General features: G+C 28.1%; 1 protein-coding gene across 2 annotated transcripts in view; it reads right to left on the bottom strand.

Moving 5' to 3' along the window:
- Positions 1-20,296, bottom strand: part of Dally (division abnormally delayed protein) — an 82,829-nt gene that overhangs the window by 57,015 nt on the left and 5,518 nt on the right. For both annotated transcript variants that reach the window (XM_074257156.1, XM_074257157.1), the window contains exons 3-5: positions 16,563-16,703; positions 1,668-2,232; positions 1,279-1,480 (exon numbers count right to left, since the gene is read on the bottom strand). In XM_074257156.1, the coding sequence (XP_074113257.1) occupies positions 1,279-1,480; positions 1,668-2,232; positions 16,563-16,703 (908 nt within the window). The remainder of the gene's footprint in view (positions 1-1,278; positions 1,481-1,667; positions 2,233-16,562; positions 16,704-20,296) is intronic.

Below are 20,296 nucleotides of genomic sequence, written 5' to 3'. Positions count from 1 at the left end.
GATAAAAAAAATGATTGATTTTTAATAATTTAATTTCTTTATCAATTTAATTTAATTTTTTAGATAAAAAATTCTTGAATCAAGTAAAATTTATTTAAACTGCAAAAAATTTATAAGTTCAAGAATTTTACTCTTGAACCGAGTTCATTTTTTTCAGTTAATTCAAACAGAAAAAATATTTGAAATTTAATTTTATTTGTTCAAAAAAATTAATGAAAATAGTTAAAAATTCTCTATTTCAGAAATTGAAAATTTTTCCAATTTTTCCATCGATATCCATCCTGTTTTAAAACAAGAATAGTTTTATTTTTATGTAAGCTGTAAGAGAAGTTGAAAAATAAATATGAGGATAATGACAATAATAATAATATTGGACCGATTAATCGATCGTTAAATTTAATGTAATTCATGCTGGCTGATGGAATCATTTGGTGTACATAGGCACAACACACACACACACACACACACACACACACACACACATACACACACACACACACACACACACACACGCGCGTGAGCGTGTGTATAAACCGTGTGAAACTTTTAATTAAGAGCCAAGATCCGGCGCCTACTTCTGCGAACAAGTTCGACAAGGACTTCGAGCCAGGCTCTGAGTTTAAGAACAGGAGAAAAATAAAATACAAAAAGTTAAGAAACTGAAGCTACAAGAAAAAAAATAATTCTATTTCAATTGACCGTACCTCATACTCAATTGCTCTCATTTCATTGATTTTCACTCGCTTTCCTCCGGCGATGAATTAATATTTATTACAACACCGGCAAATTAAAAGACATTTAAAGAATTTACCCGTGAAATTTTTTCGAACAATCATAACAATTTGTTATTTTAATTTCTTACAATTGCCGACTGAGGGCATATAATAACAAGAGCAAACATGACACGTCAAGTGGGATTTCATCGCGTGCATGAATTAATTCTCTTACATATATATATGTTATTTAGTTTCTTAGTTTGCTCTCGACCCTCTGCTCGATGGTCAATGAAGGAGCGGCATCCGGTCCCGCAGCAAAGATATTTTTTAAAAATAAAAAAAAAGTGAGAAGAAAAAAAAAATAAAAAGAAGTCAGCTTCAATTCATCTCTCCTCAACTAAACCGCCTACGTAGCGACGTTCAGCATCGCCTATTCGAGTCCCACGCGGTACCGCAAATTTTCTGTATTCTGTATATCCAACAGGATACTAAAAATTTATAAATCTCAACAAAGTTTTGCAATAAATCTCAGTAAAGTTTATGTTTAACTTTTTTACAGTACCTTTTCTTCAAGTGCAGGACCGTTTTCCATAGCGTACATAATGGCATCAGAAATACGGGTATCCAGCTGTCTGATAGCCCTCTCAGCGTTCAATCCGAGGGGATCAGTTCGCCCGTCAACAGCTATAACTAGACGCTCAACAGTCTCGACGTAACCAGACCATGCTAGATCTAATTCTGATGCCGGTTCAGTCAAACAGCCTCTGAAAAATTAATGAATGTCATCAACATTGGTGAGTAGTAACTGCGGGTACACATGTAAGTATAAAACATACTACTAATTCATTAATCACTTCCTCTACGTTTATTACACTCATACGTGTCACTCTGACAGTCTGATAGAATGATTTTAAAATAATTATCATAATTATAATTAATATAATAAATTACCTCATGACATTGGTGCAGAGACCACCGCAAGGACGAATGGAAGAGCCGTACCCGGAGCACTTGGGGCAATAAGTCATCCTCAAGAGTGCTTCGTAGCAGGAAACCTGCTGTGGAGTGGTCGCGTAGAACAGGACACTGTCAGTACGATCAAGAACTGTCTTGCCGAGAGTTAGCGCCTGGACAAGAACCCGAGTCGCTTCTAAGCTCTTGCTCACTGATTTAGATATTTGCTTAGGAATATCACCAAATGGCTGGATTTCGTCCATCGCTTTGTACAGACAATCCTTGAATTTATCGGTAAAGTCCACCTGATGAGGATTAACTGCCCGGTGATACGCTATCGGGAACAGTCGGGTGAAGAATTCAGTGAATCGCTCTTGGAGCATATCACGGCTCAAGGGCTGCTGCAGGGTGTCTGGTGTGTTGCTGGGCGACACGTACTCCACCATTGCTTGGTACAATGCTTTTATAGATGGTCTGCTGAGCAGTGACATTGATCTGTAGACTTGCTCGAATAGCACCAGTGTCTTATTCTCTGACTGACGGGCAAGAGTTGTTACTGCATCTGAAATTTTAGTCAATATTTAATGGTTTTTTTTTTTTTCTAGGTGATCATTCTAAATGGATTTTAAAATTCTCTGACTAAATAAAATTCTACACGGAAAAAAGTAAACTGTAATAAATAACAGTCGAAATAAATAATAAGTAATGATCAACTGCTAAAAATTACCACTTCAAACAGTAAAATCATGATTTTACTATTCACATTGTAATATTTACAATTTAAACCTTACAATTTACTCTTTACATGGAAGAAAATACTATTTCAAACAGTAATATTCGCCATGTAAATGTCTAAAATGTTAAAGTATAATAATTAACAATTCAGACTTTAATATTTATCATTTCGTACCTAAAAAATGATGTTATGATATGTAAAAAGTATAGAATAAAGTTAGTAAATTTCTAATACAAGCAACGTCAATATTTACAAAGTAAAATGGTAAATTTTAAACGCAACGCTAAAAATCAAACTGTAATTATTGACTTGCTTAGACTGGTAAAATGTATATTTTAAAAGTATAATTTTTACTGTTTGAAATATTAAATTCTCCCAGAGTGAGACCCCCTTCTCTTTTATCTGAGTTCTCCTTCTCTTCATAATATGGACTATATATTGAAATGGCAATTTTTACTGTTTGAAACTGTAATTTTTAAAAATAAAAGAGTCGTTATTTACTATAGTGACAACTACTAATTACATATTTTGGATATTAAATTATAAATTGTGGCTTTTATACTTTCTACATTAAGTTCTATAATATTTACATTTTTGCCACCCCGATGTCCCCTTTACTGTTTGAAACTATAAAAACTAACCGGAATCCGAGTGAATATTACAGTTTACTTTTTTCCGTGTAGGATTAAATTTATTAATTCTTTAATTTTTTAGAAAAATAAAATATTTTAAATATTTTAAACTATAATCTGCTGAGTTAATCTTTTTACAGATTTTTGTTTAATTAAAAAATTTAATTTCATTAAATAAAGTATTTATAACACTTTAAAATACAAAAAATAATCTAAAAGTTTGCATTAAACTTGTTTATCAATTATTTATATAATATTTTATTATCGTTAGATATTAAAATTTTTAAAAAAATAGAAATTAGAGAAGTTAAATAGTATAAAACTAGCCGATCTATGCAATGAGATTTTAAGCACTCGTAAATTGCCACACACACCTTGCTCATTGTGTCAACTCACAGAAACTTTTTTTTTAATCAATTTTTAATAATGAAAAATTTATTTTCAATTTTTCGCACGTTTTTTTGTTGACATAATATTTTATTTTTTAAGTTTGGCGCGAATATTTAAAATTTACTTTTAGTTTATAAATACTTTCCGGCTAAAAGATTAATACAAATTTAATAAAATAATTTTTTCCCTACAATTATCTCCTACTTCGTCTATACATAACCGTTCGAAACATCTATTTAAGTTTAATACTTTTTGTGTGGTATTATTTGCATAATTAACACATGAGAATAGTTACGGCAAATTGTTATAATTTTTTTAGCGATGAGTGTCGCTAATTTTTTTTTTTTTTTATTCTACACGCATAAAAGAACAATTATAATTATGATGAACATCACGTCCGTATTCTGTAGGAGAATTTCTGTGTCTATTATAATAAAACTTTTGCAGCTATTACATGAGAATATAATAACAAGTTTTTGTAATTTAAAGAGTTATTTAACAACACATTAAGCGTCAATTAGATCAACAGTGGCATTTAAAACATCGAAACAAAAAGTATTATAAATTAACACTTAATGGTCATTGCTCTTAATAATCTTCATCGCTAACCACTCACTCAATAACGTATATATCGATTACATTCGATTAGACACAAGTGGTTACCACTTATAACTCTCTAGTGGCCAATATAACGCTTACACACAATTACATATCAAGTGACGCAAAAAATATTTTCTGGAGACTCCACGAGTTTATTTAATATTTATGTCATCAGTTATATAATACAAGTAGCCAAACCTGTCTTTTTAAGGATATTTTTTAAATGTAAGCGTCTTTTAAAATGGAGAAAGAAATTTTATAAGGATAAAAAATGTTTGCAGGTTTTCTTTTGGAGCTTAAAAAATTTTTGATTTTTCTTTTTAATTCTCAAATAATTAATTAACTAATTTTTTTTTTAATATTAGACCACAAAAATATAGATTTTCTATGAATTTTGTTTTTTTACTTATATTAAATTAATAACTCTCAAATTTCACTAGAAGAATTTTCATTCATAAAATTTCAATGATATTAAGTATAAATAATATTCAATTTTACTAATTAGTTTTATCAAAGAGGTAAAAATTATTATTTAAAAAATTCAAAAATAGAACAAAAGTTTCAAATAAAAATAAAAATTTTTAAACAAAATTTAAGAAAAAAAATTTTGATAAAAATTTAAAATTAAAATATCCAACAATTTTTTCCAAAAAAAATTTGTAATTAAATCAATATAATAATTACAATTGCAATAATTAAATAGTAAAACGTATTTATAAAAGAAAAAACAAATAATTACATCATTAAAAGTATAAAATAAAAAATTTAATATAAAAGTTTTTCGTTAACAAGTTTTACAGAGGAATGAAAATAGTTTGACGTGTAAACCAGCGATGCTTGAACAGTGTGTATCATAATAATAAGAATGAGATGAAACGAGAGAGAAAGGGATACAAGTCTGCAGGTTGCCGCGGAAACGACACGCGCCAAGCTAAAGCAACATTATCAGCTACTAGCTAGTAGAATCTTGGTGTGTATTGGTGTGTATATTATTAAGTGTAGATTTGGGTTCGCCTTTTAAAATCCTATATACATATTATAAAATATAATACTTTGTAACTTCATATTCTTCTTTTAAAATTAATCACACACAGTCTTACTGTGTACAATATGTAATGGTGCAAATAATACAATTTTTCTCCATACGTACATAAAATATAATACAAACAACGCATATACGCTTACACGGTTCATTTAACAAGCTAAAACCTATACTATAACAAAATGATTAATCGAGCGCTTATTATACACCAATTAGTTTTAAATATGTCGCGGGACAATCAGCCGACTGTTGACCAACTTTGATACGGTTATTTTAGCATATATGACGCAGACGTATATACGTACGACTAAATGTCAGGTTGTGTCACAAGATTTTATCGGAGAATAAAAACTAAAGACTTTTATGTAAACTCTTGGATATTAAACGTTTATGATTTATATCTTGTTAATATCAAACTTCTGTATGGAGATCTGATCACCGATCGATTAATATTTATTAATTATTTTACGGGCTACGTTGCGAATAAATTTGGGTCGAGTGTTACGAATTATTTATATTTTTTTCCTCGTGAAAAAATTAAACTGTAATTCAACTTCATGTCATTGTTACGCCCTTGTCAGAGCAGTGAAGTAAGATGAATCATACGTCATTATTTAGACAGTTTTTTTTAATATTTATTCTGACCTAGTTCTAAGTTGATTCATCAATAAATTAATTTTTTAGAAGAAACTTGCTCTTTTATATCAGGCCATGTAGAAACTTTTTTCAATAAAAAATTACTTGGAAAATTTGAATCTTTTTATTTGCTGTAATTAAAAAGAAGAAATTTCTTTCGGCTAAAAAAAGTTTTACTTCATTTAAAATAAATTTTTTTTTTTTTAACATACTTTCTTAAGTTAAGAATTTTTCTTCTTGAGTGAAAATTTTTCACATCATACCGATTAATTTTTTACTGTGTAACAAATGAATTGATTTAAAGATTATTATGAAAAGTTTTAAAACTTAAATTTCCAATTAAGGCCAAATGTCACAAAACTTTGAAGAATTCAATTAACTGTTAAATTTTTCTTATTTTTCATACTAATTCATTCAAAGTTTTGAGTCTTACAATTCGAAGGAATGGCAGTGCATCGCGCCAAGTATAGAATGATGAATGCGACATTTGTAAAACAGAATAAAACTTTGAAAAATCCAAAAGTGCACGACTCGTAATGCTTATTTAATTATGAAATAATAATAAAATAAAACTATAATTTTTTATTTTATTTATTAATTACAATTAAACGAAACTAAGTTACATAGCCATTCGCAATAGAGGGGACCTTCAATTCTTCCAAAGAATTTATTTAAAAAAAATTTAATCCAATTAATGGATACTTTTTCAAGTTACAGTCTGTTTTAGTTTCATATTTGATGGACGGGAAAATTTTTGAACTATTTTGATGTTTTCTTCCGTTTCTATTGCATTGTATCAATTTAAAAAAAATATGCAATTAATTTTCATTGAAGTATTTTCAAAACAGGATACAAAATATCTTGATTCCGGGAACTAACAAGGGTATAATAACAAAAATAATTGCCGAAATTATGCGAAAAAATTTTTCGATCATGCTTCGCATCATGACTTGTGTAATGGGTTATCAACTTATAATAAATTTTTGCTTGATTGGTCTTCATGACGGAAATTTCCAAAAATGTTGCTATATTTCGACGCAGCTCGTCGAGCTGATTCAGAAAATATATATAGTTCAAAAGTTTATATATGTATGTATTAGGGTGCGCTAAAATGTAACTTCCGTGAAGAACATTTTAAAATTGGACTTTTGAGTTCCGCTTTTAACAGAAGATGTGTTTGGGCATTTCCTGAAATATTTTGAGGTGAGACGATAAATTTGATTTTCATAGAATTTTTTAACAGGAGTTTAGTTTGGGCATTTCCGCTGAAAATTTAAAATTTGGCCGGAAGTGCCAAATTGAATCTCCTGTTAAAAATTCTGTGAAAATCAAATAAATCTTCTTACCCCGAAATATTTTAGGAAATGCCTAAACACAGCTGCTGTTAAGAGCGGAATTCAAAATTCCAATTTTAAAAGGTTCTTCACAGAAATTACATTTTGGCTCATCCTAGTACGTATGTATATATACGATAGAACGCGGCTTGTCATTATGATAACATTTAAAATTTATAATCGATCCTTTCTAAGCTTAACATACTTCATTTATCGATCAATACCAAGGTCAAGTTCGAAGATGAGCTTAATCGGTTGAATAGTTTGGAAACGACAGGATTTTGAAATTTTCAAAATTTCAAAAATTCACATTTCTCCACTTTCTAACTTGAATAACTTTTGAATGGGATAACGTATTGAATCTCTGTAAATTTTAACTGAAAGCTCTTTAAATAAGCTACACTTTGAGTACCACATTATGTGTGTAGTTTTGAAATTAAGTCTTATTCTGTTATGCCAATTATGAAATTTGCTGTTGCAGTGGTTTTATTCTTAGAAGATTTTATAGTTTTTTTGTATTCATTCTGAAATCTTCTTCCATTTCGGCTGCCGAATGGTCTTTTTTTTAACTCAAATTATCTCTATTTTTGTATAATAACTTTATTTTGAGGTAACTAATTTAAACATTAAAATTTTTGGAGTTGAGATTGAAAATTTGGAATAACAAAATCATAAATACATCTAAAATGTTGTTGAAGAAATAAAGATAATTCAAGTAGAATGTTTTGACATTAAAAATTAGATTTTTAATGAAGCACAAATAATATTTAACGTATAAATATCAAGAATTAAAAAGTAACATAAATCAGGGGTCGTTGGATCGATTGTTGTTGTTCCTAAAATAGTTGTTATTGTAAAAGTTAAAATAGGTAGAAGAAACATTTAACCTGGATCTTAGTTATTATTCCAGTTGAACTATCTTTTATTCTCATATTTCTCGAGTAATACTACGAAAGTAATTTGCAATATATAATGTATAAAAGTATGTATAATGTATAATGTATACGTAAGTACAAATAATAAAACTAAAAAAATAATTGTGGTAAAGTATTTTTAAGCAACAGTACCACCTGAATGTAACAAAAATAGCACGACCCACTTTCTTTACTTCATCATCATCATCATCATCATCATATTTCTTTCTCTTTCATTCTCATTTATCTTTATACTTAAAAACATCCTGTCTTACTCTTGCTAAAACTCGAGCTGTTGTATTATGCCGTCGTATAATACACACAAAAGTCTTAAACTCAAACTTTGCTGCGGCATTTGACTCCATACGTACCGGGCCATTTATATATCTATATATGAATATATATATTTATATATACCTGTAATGCCACTCAGTACTGCTCTCAACACACATACCTCTATAATATATAATCATAATGTATATATATATATATATATATATATATATATATATATATATATATATATATATATATATATATATATATATATATATATATATATATATATACTAAACAGGACAAAACTTTAAACGAGCCGACGAGTTTCAGCAGAGGCACACCCATTCATCCACGTTATTTTCCATTGAAATTAAATCACATTTCACAATCGACAAAGTTGTCTTATATATTATTTTCTCGGTTAAAACTTTGTATAAATGAATTTAATAAGAAACTTTAAACTCATTCAGATATCTTACTTGTCAATTTCATTTTAATTGAAATTTTTTTATTATTATTGTTATGTTATCAATTACTATTCATTCAGTTCTTTATTATAATTGTTGAAATAATTTATCATCAGTACTGTGTTGCAGAAATTTCCTTTTTTTTTTTTCTTTCAATTTTTTTTTTGTTCATATTCAGTAAAAGGCTCTTCAGTGATATCAAGTTTATAAATTGAAGTGTCCTCTCATACAGCACGTTTTTCATTACATATCAGTGCGTTATAACAATAATAAAAATGATTTAAGATACGCGGGCTTTTTCATTTTATGAGAGTAAAATAAAGCTTTTTGAGGCGTTATATTGAAGAGAAAGATCTGAGGAATCAGATAGAACGAAAAAATTCATATTTTTTTTACATGATATTTTTATGTTTGTAATTTTAATATTGATTTTTTTACTTGAAATTTTTTTTTATAAAATTAATAAGAAATTTTTATTCAATAATTGGTCGTTATGTTTTAAGTAATCAAATCGTAATTTTAAAGATTTAAAATTTCTTATTTTTTTTTTTACTAAAAATTGTTTCATAATTTCAAAATTAATTTTTTCATAAAACTAAATTTTTCTTCAATTTTTTTTTTTTTTGTTATAAATTAGAATAATTATAAAAACTTTTTTAATATATTTTATAGCTATTTAAAAAAATTAATTTTTGAAAATTGACGTTTAAATTTCCGAATAATTTTTTCATTTTTTATTAAATTTCACAGCAGAAAATTTTTCACGGTTGTTCCAAAAGAAAAAAAAATTTTTATATTAAATTTCTTTAGCATTTTTATGTATCAATTTAATATAATCGTATCAAATTGAAGAAAAATTTTTAATAAAATTAACATAAAAATTTTTGACTTAATGACTGAAGACTTTTTGCAGTTCTTGAAATTTCACATTATTAAAAATTTTATCAGTAAAAATAAATAAAAAAATATTAATCTATTAAAAGGAACCGGATAAACCAAAAAATTATCGGATATCCGCTGATTCAAATCACGACCAACTTCAGCCACTAATTGGGACATATAATAAAAATATTTCAATCGTCGGGCTTACATCATACCAAATCGTAATCTGATCATTACTGCAAAAAAATAAAATAAAAGAGCCATAATAAAATGTTTGTATAAAAAATGATCAACCAACTAAATAGAAGCAAAAAGGTGAACGAACTTGTCTGATAGGCAAATAAAGTGACACCTTTATTTGTGAAGTTGACACAGTGGATAGATCAAATGTTGAATCGACTTGGACAGGACTATTTCATGCAGTTGGCGAATGTTTTCAAAGCCACCACTCGTAACTCGTACTATACACGTTATGTTATACTCTTGCTCTTATGTATTACATATATACACAGATGTGTATATATTCATCATCGATAGCCGCAGGGCAAGCAGAAAGCAGAAAATGGAAGAGCCGAGTGTACAATATGCAGTATGCTGTAGAAGAAGAAAGAGGAATTGCTGTTCTGCTGGTCAAACGAATACTTATTTCTATATATATATATATATATATATATATATATATATATATATATATATATATATATATATATATATATATATATTGCGTGATGTAGTGTAGCGGTTTTATTGCAAGTTTCAATACACGATGTTGAATGTTGAATCAAGGCTTTGCTCTGTTATGTACTGTGGGGATAAATTTCTGTATGCGTTCTTCACCATCTCCACTTCACTTCTCTTCACTTCCCCGCTATTCTATTCTATTATGTTATATTAATGTTCTATTATTTCGCATATTATATATGTACATATAGACACATCAGTTACATGCGATCCACTCAGGGAAATCACTCACATCACAGCTCTTTCCTCCTCCTCTTTAGGTTTATACAAACATATACATATGCAGATAAGTATTCTAAACAAATAATACTGATTCGTCACTGCCAACTGCCATCGTTTTATTTTATTAAACGAATTCCTTCTACACTAAAGCTTCTAAGTAACGACATTAAAAGGATTATACTTGTGTATTTTTATTTCATTTTATTCATTTCTGTAATTTTTCATCTTTGGTGACTATTATTAATTCAAGATTTAAGATATTGTACAACTTATTTCCCATTATGGAATGTAATATCATTTATTATCCGAGTATTTATATTTACAAATTACTTATTAATTTATTTATTGATATGGTAATTTCAAAGAAAGATTTTTTTAATATTTTTTAATTTTATTTTTGTCATTCAGTTTAACTGGTTATCGAAATTTTTCACCTTCAAATGACATTTATATGTAATTAAATTTCATTAATATCTTTCAAGTTTTTGCAATTATAAACTCTCGAATATTAAAGATAATTATTATTTGTTTATTTACTTATTATATACTGGACGTTATCTTCAATTTTTTTTTTATCCTCGCACAGATAAAAAAAAATTATTATTGCAATTTCTTGAGTAAAAACAGGTTGCGTGCAAAAAAGTGTGGAAAAATTAAAATTTGGGATTTTTTGAATTATAATTAAAAATTATGAAATTCAAATATTGAGAAAAATTATTTGAAACTCTCAACATTTGCTACGCCTAAAAAATAATTTATGACTTTAAAGAATTTATTTTGAGTCAAGCAAAAAAAATTTTTAATTGAGTAAAATTCATTCAAGAAAAATTTTTTAATTCAAAAATAATTTTTTTCTTCATTTGAAACATTCAAGCTCTTCAAAATCAATAATTATTCTCTTGAATCTAGTTAAATTTTGATCACTGTAAATTGTCAGTATGAGTTAACGTTTTCAACTGTCCTTTTTTCGTCCAAGTTTTAAAATTAAAGCATTTATATTTTCATAAGATTTGATATGTGGATTTATTCTTAGCTCAATTTGAAGTTTTCACCAGTTGTCAATAAGAAGGTACTACTTCTATTAGCGATATCAGAGTTCACTCATCAAGCATGATATCTTGGAGTAAAATTTTCTGGTAATTAAATTATTCAAATATCTTCAAACTTACAATGAATCTTTAAAATTTCTTTTTTCAATTGCAGTGATGAAAAATAGACGAGAGTGACAAGAGAATTTAATTTATTGACTAAAAAAAAATATTTATAAAAATTTTCTTGGCTGAAGTAAAATTTTATTGGGTTAAAAATATTTTCTTCTTGCTCCAAAGCGACTTAAGTCTGCCAAAAAAATGTATTGGTTCAAATAAAATTTTTTTTTCTACCTAAAGAATTGAATTTTTTAATAATTTTTTTTTGTAAATGCAAAATTTCACTGAGAATTCATGCCCTTAATTTTTGAGTAATTGTTATTTCTCTTTCACAATTCATTTTTATAAAAAAAAAATAAAACCCCGTACTTACAATAGTAACAAAAGTTTTCATTAAAAATTTTCTAACTGAAAGATCACAAATTCGCCGGTTCACCTGCTCTGTTTTGTTCAAGATAATTAAAATATCAAAGAGTGTTATTACAAAAGAGATTAAAATGTAACAATGAGATAAACCGGAGAAATAATAAAACAATAACGAATAGAAATAAAGCGCCAGACAATTACATAAAAATGACTCTTGTGAAGGGTAACAACAATTATAAAAAAAAAAAATTTGTTTATTTGTTTATTCAGTGTATTAAACGAGTAGAATTTAGTGAATAAAAGAAAGGATCCGACGATAACTATTATATTTATTTATAAAATATTATTTGAATAAAAATCAAGATTCTAGTGACGTTTGTCCGGCAATTTGAATGTGGGCTTAGTGAACGGGTGCAATCGTTTCTAAACCAGGACCGAGATTGCACACGTGAATCCGTGCCAGAAGAGCATAATATATATTATATAGATCTAGTCTAGTGCTTGCAAACGGCAAAGAGATAGTCCGATCGAGATTCCACACACGATAGTCGCGTAGGCGTTTCGTTCCGGATTCTACCCTTACCCTTTCTTCAAATTTCCTTTTTCCTTTTATTCTTTTCATCCGTCTCTCTATACTCGTTTATTTCTACACTCATCCTCATACTCATTTTTATAAGTCACATATATATTCCGCTAAAAATTTTTCTCCTCCAATTTGTCCGACCACGCCTGTTACTTATTTTATTACGATTTACAATTGCTTCTTTTAATTAAATCTTATCGTATTTATTTTATAAATTACTAAGACAGTTATTCTTATTATTATTATTATTATTATTATTCAGATTTATAGAACTAGAATACAAATGCAAAATATTATGACAGCTCACATTTTTCAAGTGTTTAAATGTTTGAAATTAAAATTTGGAGCAATATTGAAGAAATTAAAAAAAAAATTTTTTTAAATTAATAAATTACTGCAATTAATAAATTTTTTAGAAAAAAAATAATAAATAATTTGATAGTTTTAATTTTACAGCGGGTTTATGATATTAATTATGAAAATTGGTAAAAATAAATTTTTTAAAGCTTTTAATGTTAACTACAACTTTTTGTCAATCAAAAATCGTAAACAAAATATTTTTACATAAATATTACAATTACTTTTTTTTTTTAAGTTTATCAAAAAAAAAATTTTAATACTTCTATTTTAGTCAATTGATAAATTTTTTTTTTTAATTATTTTATTTCCGATGAATAAGAAAAAACAATAATTTTATTATGTAAAAGTAGAAGCTAAATAATCATTAAAATCAAAATGAATATTTTTAAAAAATTGCTAATAAAAAAAAATAGTTATAAAAAATCTTACTATTCTTTTGAAGAATTATTAATCAAAAGAAAATGATTTATTTTCTATTTAACATTAATTTGTCCAAAATTACTTTCTACAAACTTACTTTAATAGATTTAATCGTTTGTCCTCTTATTAATAATTTCAATTGAAACTAAAAAGTTATTCATCTCATTACTTTAATAACTAATTTATTTTATTTTCCACAAACTTATAATTTATAACAAAAAAATTTCCAGAAATCCTCTATAAAAAAAAACATATCATCCATAAAACTTCCCCTTATACAAAACTCACCCACCCACGCCTAACATTATACTTATACTTTACAATAGCTTCTTTTAATTAAATCCTCACATACTCATAAACTCATAAATAACCCTTATCATTATAATCAATACTATCAACAATCATCAATCATTAAACAAGCCAAACTAATTGCTAGAACACATAAATGTATAAATAATTCATATTATACTAATATTTCATCACCGACAATAAAGACATCTAGAATAGTAAATAACTCTATTGATACCAATGACGTAAAGGCAGTTGAGAACTTTTAAAAGAAGATGATATTGCGATATTAAATCAGTTTCACCGATCACGTATTCGTAATCTGTTTATGCAAGTATGCCGCGTATCAGTATCAAGAGCGCAGAATTAATATTAAACATTAATTAAATCCACAACGCAATTAATAATTAACATTCATCTCACTGTTTTCACCGATAAAAATCCTCATTTAGCCCATTAATAATTACAAACATATCCGTAGACTTCACATATATATATATATATATATATATAGATATGAAAGTACAAGTGTAAAGAGTATGAATAAAAGTAGCGGGAGTATTACGTACTTAATATATATTCCCATATCGAATAAAGCAATCGGCTTAATTGCGATACTCGATACGAATTCACGAGGTTCGCCAAGTGCTCAGATGAGAGGAACCAATGACCAATGAGAGAGAAGATAAATTAACTGAGAGAGAAAAAGTAAGATAAATAAAAAGAAGAAAAGAGAGTTAAGTTCAGTAGACTACTCTCGCCCGGGCGTGCGAGGATTGTGCGACGTGGCCTTATACGGCGAGTAGCTAAGAGTATATGAGAGACTAAGAACGTTCGTTTGCTGGTTCATTCGCGGAGCGCGAGAAACCCAACCAACCTAATGTAACCGTCGTATGGGTATATAGGTACATAGTACTGTGTAGTATGTTCTTTCTCTTCTTATTCTCTACTCCTTTAGTTTATTCTCTTGCTATATGCTATATGCTATATGCTATAGCTTTGCTCACCTCCTATCCACATTTTAAAGTTTATTTTTTTAATTTTTATTTTTATTCTTCTTAATCTCGCTCTTTCTTCCTTCTCGATCCTCAATCCTCGAGTGACTCTACTTCGCCGTTCCCAGACCCGGACTAAGACCAACTCTGGGTTGTATGCATGTAGGCTTACATTCGCAAAACTCACCCGGGTCTTACATGCATATAATATTGTTTATATATATATATATATATATATATATATATATATATATATATATATATATATATATATATATATATATACAACACCTAACTGAAAACTGGTCGCCCTTTTCTTCTTATGTAGTTCTGGCCTATATATATGTATATACCTGACACACACCAAAAACCAGACTCTTTCTCACTCATTTTAGTCGCGTTCCAACGGCTGTCGAACCGCATTTTTCTGGCTCTCCTTTCGCTCCGACTTTCGTCTCTCACGCGGTTCGATCCGCGAGGTTCGGGGCTACGGGCAGGATAGGAAGCTTCATGTCGCTATCATACACCTAGCCCAGAAAATATGCGAGGATGTGGGTTTACTTCATACACTTACATTCCTCCTAGATGAGAATCAACCCTGATCCGGCTGGATTTCATTTAATTATTGGGGTAATTCGCGGGATGTGGATTTTAAAAGGCTGATTGCTGAGAAAAATGGATTTGTGATTTGGAAAATTAGATTGGGTATTGGAAATTTTTTTGGAGTTGATTGATATGAGAATTGGGAAAAAAATAAAATGGAATTAAAGATTTTTAGCGAATTATTTTCACGGTGAAAAGTTTTAAAATTTCAAGGGAGAAAATATAGTAAAGTATTGTGAAAACTTTAAAATTAGATGTAAATTATTTTTAAAAACAAGTATTAGATCAAGTATGAAAGATTTTTAATTAATATCTTGTATGAAAATTTTTTCCATTAAAAGTCAAATTTAAAAAATGAAAAATTTTTTACGTTCTAAAAAATCTCTTAAAGAGCTGTTAATTCAAGAAAGTTTTTTTTTTAATGAAAAAAAGAAATGGAGAAAAAATTTATGATTTTTTAACATATAATTTTTTGTTTTATTCAAACAAGCTTTAGAGTAAAATCGAAAAAATGATACTACTGTTGCAAAAATTATTATAAAAGTTATATCACTGGGGTAGAAATTTCGTCGCAAAGTCCCCTAACTTTTTTTTTCCCCAAGTTTAGTCTTTTACCGTTGGTAATTTAAATTAAAGTCTTTTTTCTTAATGCGTTCTAATAAATAAGTACCGTCTTTAATAAAACGGTGTGCTAATTCCACTTTAGTCTTCACAATTTAAGCCTTCGAGTAAAAGATACTTTTTTTTATCAAACCCAATATTAAGGATTAAAAATGAATATTTAATTATTGGAAAATTAGCCAATAATTGAAAAAAAAAAAGTTTTATTGAATTTAAACTTCAAACTTTTAAATGAAGTATCTAATCAATATTCTAAAAAAAAAAAAAAATTGAATTTAATCGGTAGTGTTTTTATTTTTTGTTAATAGTTATAAATTATTGATCTAGTATTTAAAAATTTTGTTCAACAGAGACACTTATAAATTTTCTTAACTTTGATCTAGTCTACTGACAAATTCAGGTTTTCCAGGCCGGCTCACAAGAGCAGCATAGTCTGTAGAGCGCATTACACCACACACATCAATAACAAGTTGTTCTCCAACATGTAATGCACTTACCAAGTTATATAAATAAATAAAGGTATTATTATTTATACGCGCGATAAATTAAAGTTTAATAACTCTATTAGAGTAAACTCACACGCACGTAAGTTAATTTGAATATAATGCAACATACTAATATTAATGAAATTACCTCTCAGTGCATCTGCAGTTGTTGCAAGTAACCCTTGTAAACTTCTGCTGTGATGGTGTATAAGACTGTGAAAATCAGCTCGCGCTTGTTCTCGGAGTTGTTCCTCTGTTTTACGGTGGCAGCACAGCCCTCCGCATGTTGCTGAAAAAAGTAACAATAATGATAATGATAATGATGATAATAACAATAACAGTAACAATACCAATAAAAATGAGACAATAACAATAATGAAGGATAAAAAATTCTATTGTTATTCCTCTTTGTAGAAGAATAAAGTCAAACGCTCTATTATGAGTTACACAAATGAAAAACCTCATAGACGCGAAACAATAGCTTGAGTAAAGTAAAGCACACATATAAATATATATATATATATATATATATATATATATATATATATAAATATAAATAATGAGAAGAGAAGTAGTAATAGTAAATATAAGTGAGAACAATCTTGGCGCATCAAAAATCATGGAAGAAATGCACTGAAAAATTTATACATTTCTTCCCTAGCAGAGCTTTCACGCTCCCCAGTTTTATTATTCCTCTTTTACTTCTTTACGATTCCGCTCTTTATTTACGTTCATATTTAAATTTATATTTTTACTCACAAAAACATCTTTGGCAGGACTTTTAAAGCATACGCCTCCGGTCGAAAAAAAAACAAAATTTAATTTAAAGTATTACAACTCCGTGAAGTTTTTTTCGAATACACTTTGTAGATAAATTATGCATATTTACAAAATTTGTTTGATGTATGTAAAAAAGGAGTCATATAAAAGGGTATTCAGAGTTTATGACGACCTAAACTTTTATAAAAGTTTGTGGATATTTTCAAATTTATAAATGCTATGATTTTATTTAATAAATTTTTTCATAATTGTAATAGCCCGATATATTAATTTGTAAAAAAAAAAAATTGACTCGATTAATTTAATTGCGTTGGATAAATAATTTGCGATAACGAAGCGGTAGTTAATACAAACATTTCACTAACGAGTACTCAATTTTAATAACTCCAATTTGTGACTTATTAAATTCGCGAAAAATTAAATAACGCAAGTATATCAAATTAATTATTACTAATTGCTGTTAGCTTATCTTTTCACAACAAATTTAATTACTATTTCAATACAAAAAATTTTTAAATATCTATCTTAAACATTATTTAAAAAGTTACCACAATTAAATCGCTTCTGTCAAATAATAATATTTAATTGTAACAAATATTAATATCTTCCTCAAAGTTAAACCAAAAATGTAAAATCGACAATTTAGAATAACAAGAAATTAAATTTTTAAAAAACCATTCACATGAAATTCAATATTTTGTCTTTTATTTTTAACTCTTTTAAAAAAAGCTTAAAATAAAAATAAAACTCTAAGTACAAAAGTGTATTAAAACTCCATATATCGTTTTAAAAATCCACTTTGTCCATAAATTATGTATATTTATACACTTTGTTTGATGCATGTTCCCAAGTATTAAAATATAGAGGGTATTAAAAGTTTTTGTTGGCCAAGAGGGGAGAAAAATTCCTCTACGCTGTGGTACAGTATACAGAGTATACAGAGTATATACTACATAGTACATATAAATGCTACCACATCAACATCACTTCATATATGGGGTAAGACGCTATTGTACGAGAGCCAACGTAAAATTGCATCGGGGTCATGGTTGACTCACTGAAAGTATGTTAAAAGGTTTTCGGGTCTCCCTTTTTATTTCCCGATCCCCGATCCGAAGGATAGTTAAATTATCTTGTTTTTTTCTCAACTATCCATAAATATCGTCCGTCATTAATCACATTGTATCTCCATCTCATCGACTTCCGCACTATGCTAGCTTCTGACTCAAAACTCGACAACAAAGCCATTTGTTTCTGTTAGTTTTTGTGCACGCAGCCAACAAAATGCTTAACGACATGTAACAAATCTGCAAGAATAAATAAATAAATTATTAAATATACAGATAAATTTTAATTTAATATGTAATTTAATGGTATGAGCTGACCTATGACTGTCTTATTCCTCGTAGCTGAATGTTGAATCCTCAGTGCATTGCTATCTGGACACCTTCGACCCTCTTCTCTGGTTATATACCACTGTTCATCCACAATGGAACTGTACGGTCATTGCGATTGCGGGAAGCTGAGATCCTCGGTCTCTGACCAGAGTTTCTCTCCTCTCCTCGGTGGTGTTCACTACGCTCGGGTGATCGTATTATATACCGAGTATAGCACAGTAAAGAGCATAATGATACACGCCATGGTCTCCAATCCGGCTGACTCGAGCTTCGTCGTTGCATGCTCGTATATCTATCTTCAGAGCTGACGTACCCGGAAGCCTCCGTGGTCTATGTATGTAAACGTCTACACTCTACTCTATCTGTTTTGTTCTGGACAACTTAAATTATAAGTACATTGTATGTGTAAATGTTTTTAATTCATTGTGGCTGCTTTGTTTTATTGTTTTCTTCTTTTCATTATTTATTGTAGCCATATTTTTCTTTTATAACTTTGAATATAAATGAAGTTAGTCACTTATCGACTCTTGACTCCGTATTGGTTAACTTTCAAAGTCAGAACTTGGGATTGGTTAACCAGCGATGTGAAGTTAGCCGCTATACCGGCCACGTGATCAGCGCACATGTGCAGTCAATTCTAAGGCTTAGAAATTTGAGAATGGTTAATAATCTTAAAAACTAGTCACACTTGTTTCACTATTTGCACTGATTGGAAAAAATGGTATTATCTTTGTTGTCTTTGTAAGGTAAATGGAAATTAAAAAATTAAATTTCTCGTAACCAAATGGACATTTTAAAAAAAGCGCTCTGCTAAAAAGTAGATTTATAAATATTTTATTGAATGTCCCAGCGTTTTTTTTTTTTTTAATTTTTAGTTTTTTTAGAAAAAATTTATTTATTATTATATTTGTTACAATGTATAGCTTGATAACTGCCCTTTACATTTTTCCTTATATACTATTAGATAGTTTAACAGCTTATTTAGCTAACAATTTAATTAATTTATAAACTGCACTTTTTAATTTTAACTTTTAATAAAAAATAATAAATAATAAATAAATTTATCTGCATAGAAAAAATTCATAAAACTGCAATGCTAGAGAACATCTCTCGTAATAAGTTTGAATTCGTTCAAATTTACTAAGGGGCCATTCATTAATTATGTAAGGACAATTTTGGTGACTTTTGACCCTCCTACCCCCATGTAAGTATACGTAAGATTTCTCGAACCCCTCTCCCCTTTCTTATGTAAGATTCTATCTTGATCTTTTAAATGATAAACTGTTATGTTAGGAAAGGATCAGTTGAAACATTTTAAACTTACTAACTTATTTTTTTTAATAAGTAATAAAAATTATTTAAATAAAATAAAAATTCGAGTGTGATTTGATTTTGCGATTATACGCGCAATTTTTACTGTAAATTAAACTTTAAATTTCTTCTTAGAACGACGAAGATCGAGTTTCTAAATTACCTGAAGTATAACTTTGGGATATGCATTGAGGATTATAAAAAAAATAATTTGAATTTTATTACAATTTTTTCATTGGGATAAACTAATGCATAGTATTTTTAATATATCAATAAATTTCGGTATAAGTATTAATTTTCTGATTTATTAATTTTTTTTTCAACACAAAAAATCATTTAATGCATTAATATTTGGTGATTAATGATCAAAACTATTCATTTCATTTGTTCAGAA

This window comes from Cotesia typhae, unplaced genomic scaffold (genome assembly GCF_013202065.1).
Source record: "Cotesia typhae breed Kobodo isofemale line unplaced genomic scaffold, CoteBio_Ctyphae scaffold_152, whole genome shotgun sequence".
Lineage (NCBI taxonomy): Eukaryota > Metazoa > Arthropoda > Insecta > Hymenoptera > Braconidae > Cotesia > Cotesia typhae.
Note: the sequence above shows the minus strand (reverse complement) of the source record. Positions and strands in the feature narration are given on the sequence as shown.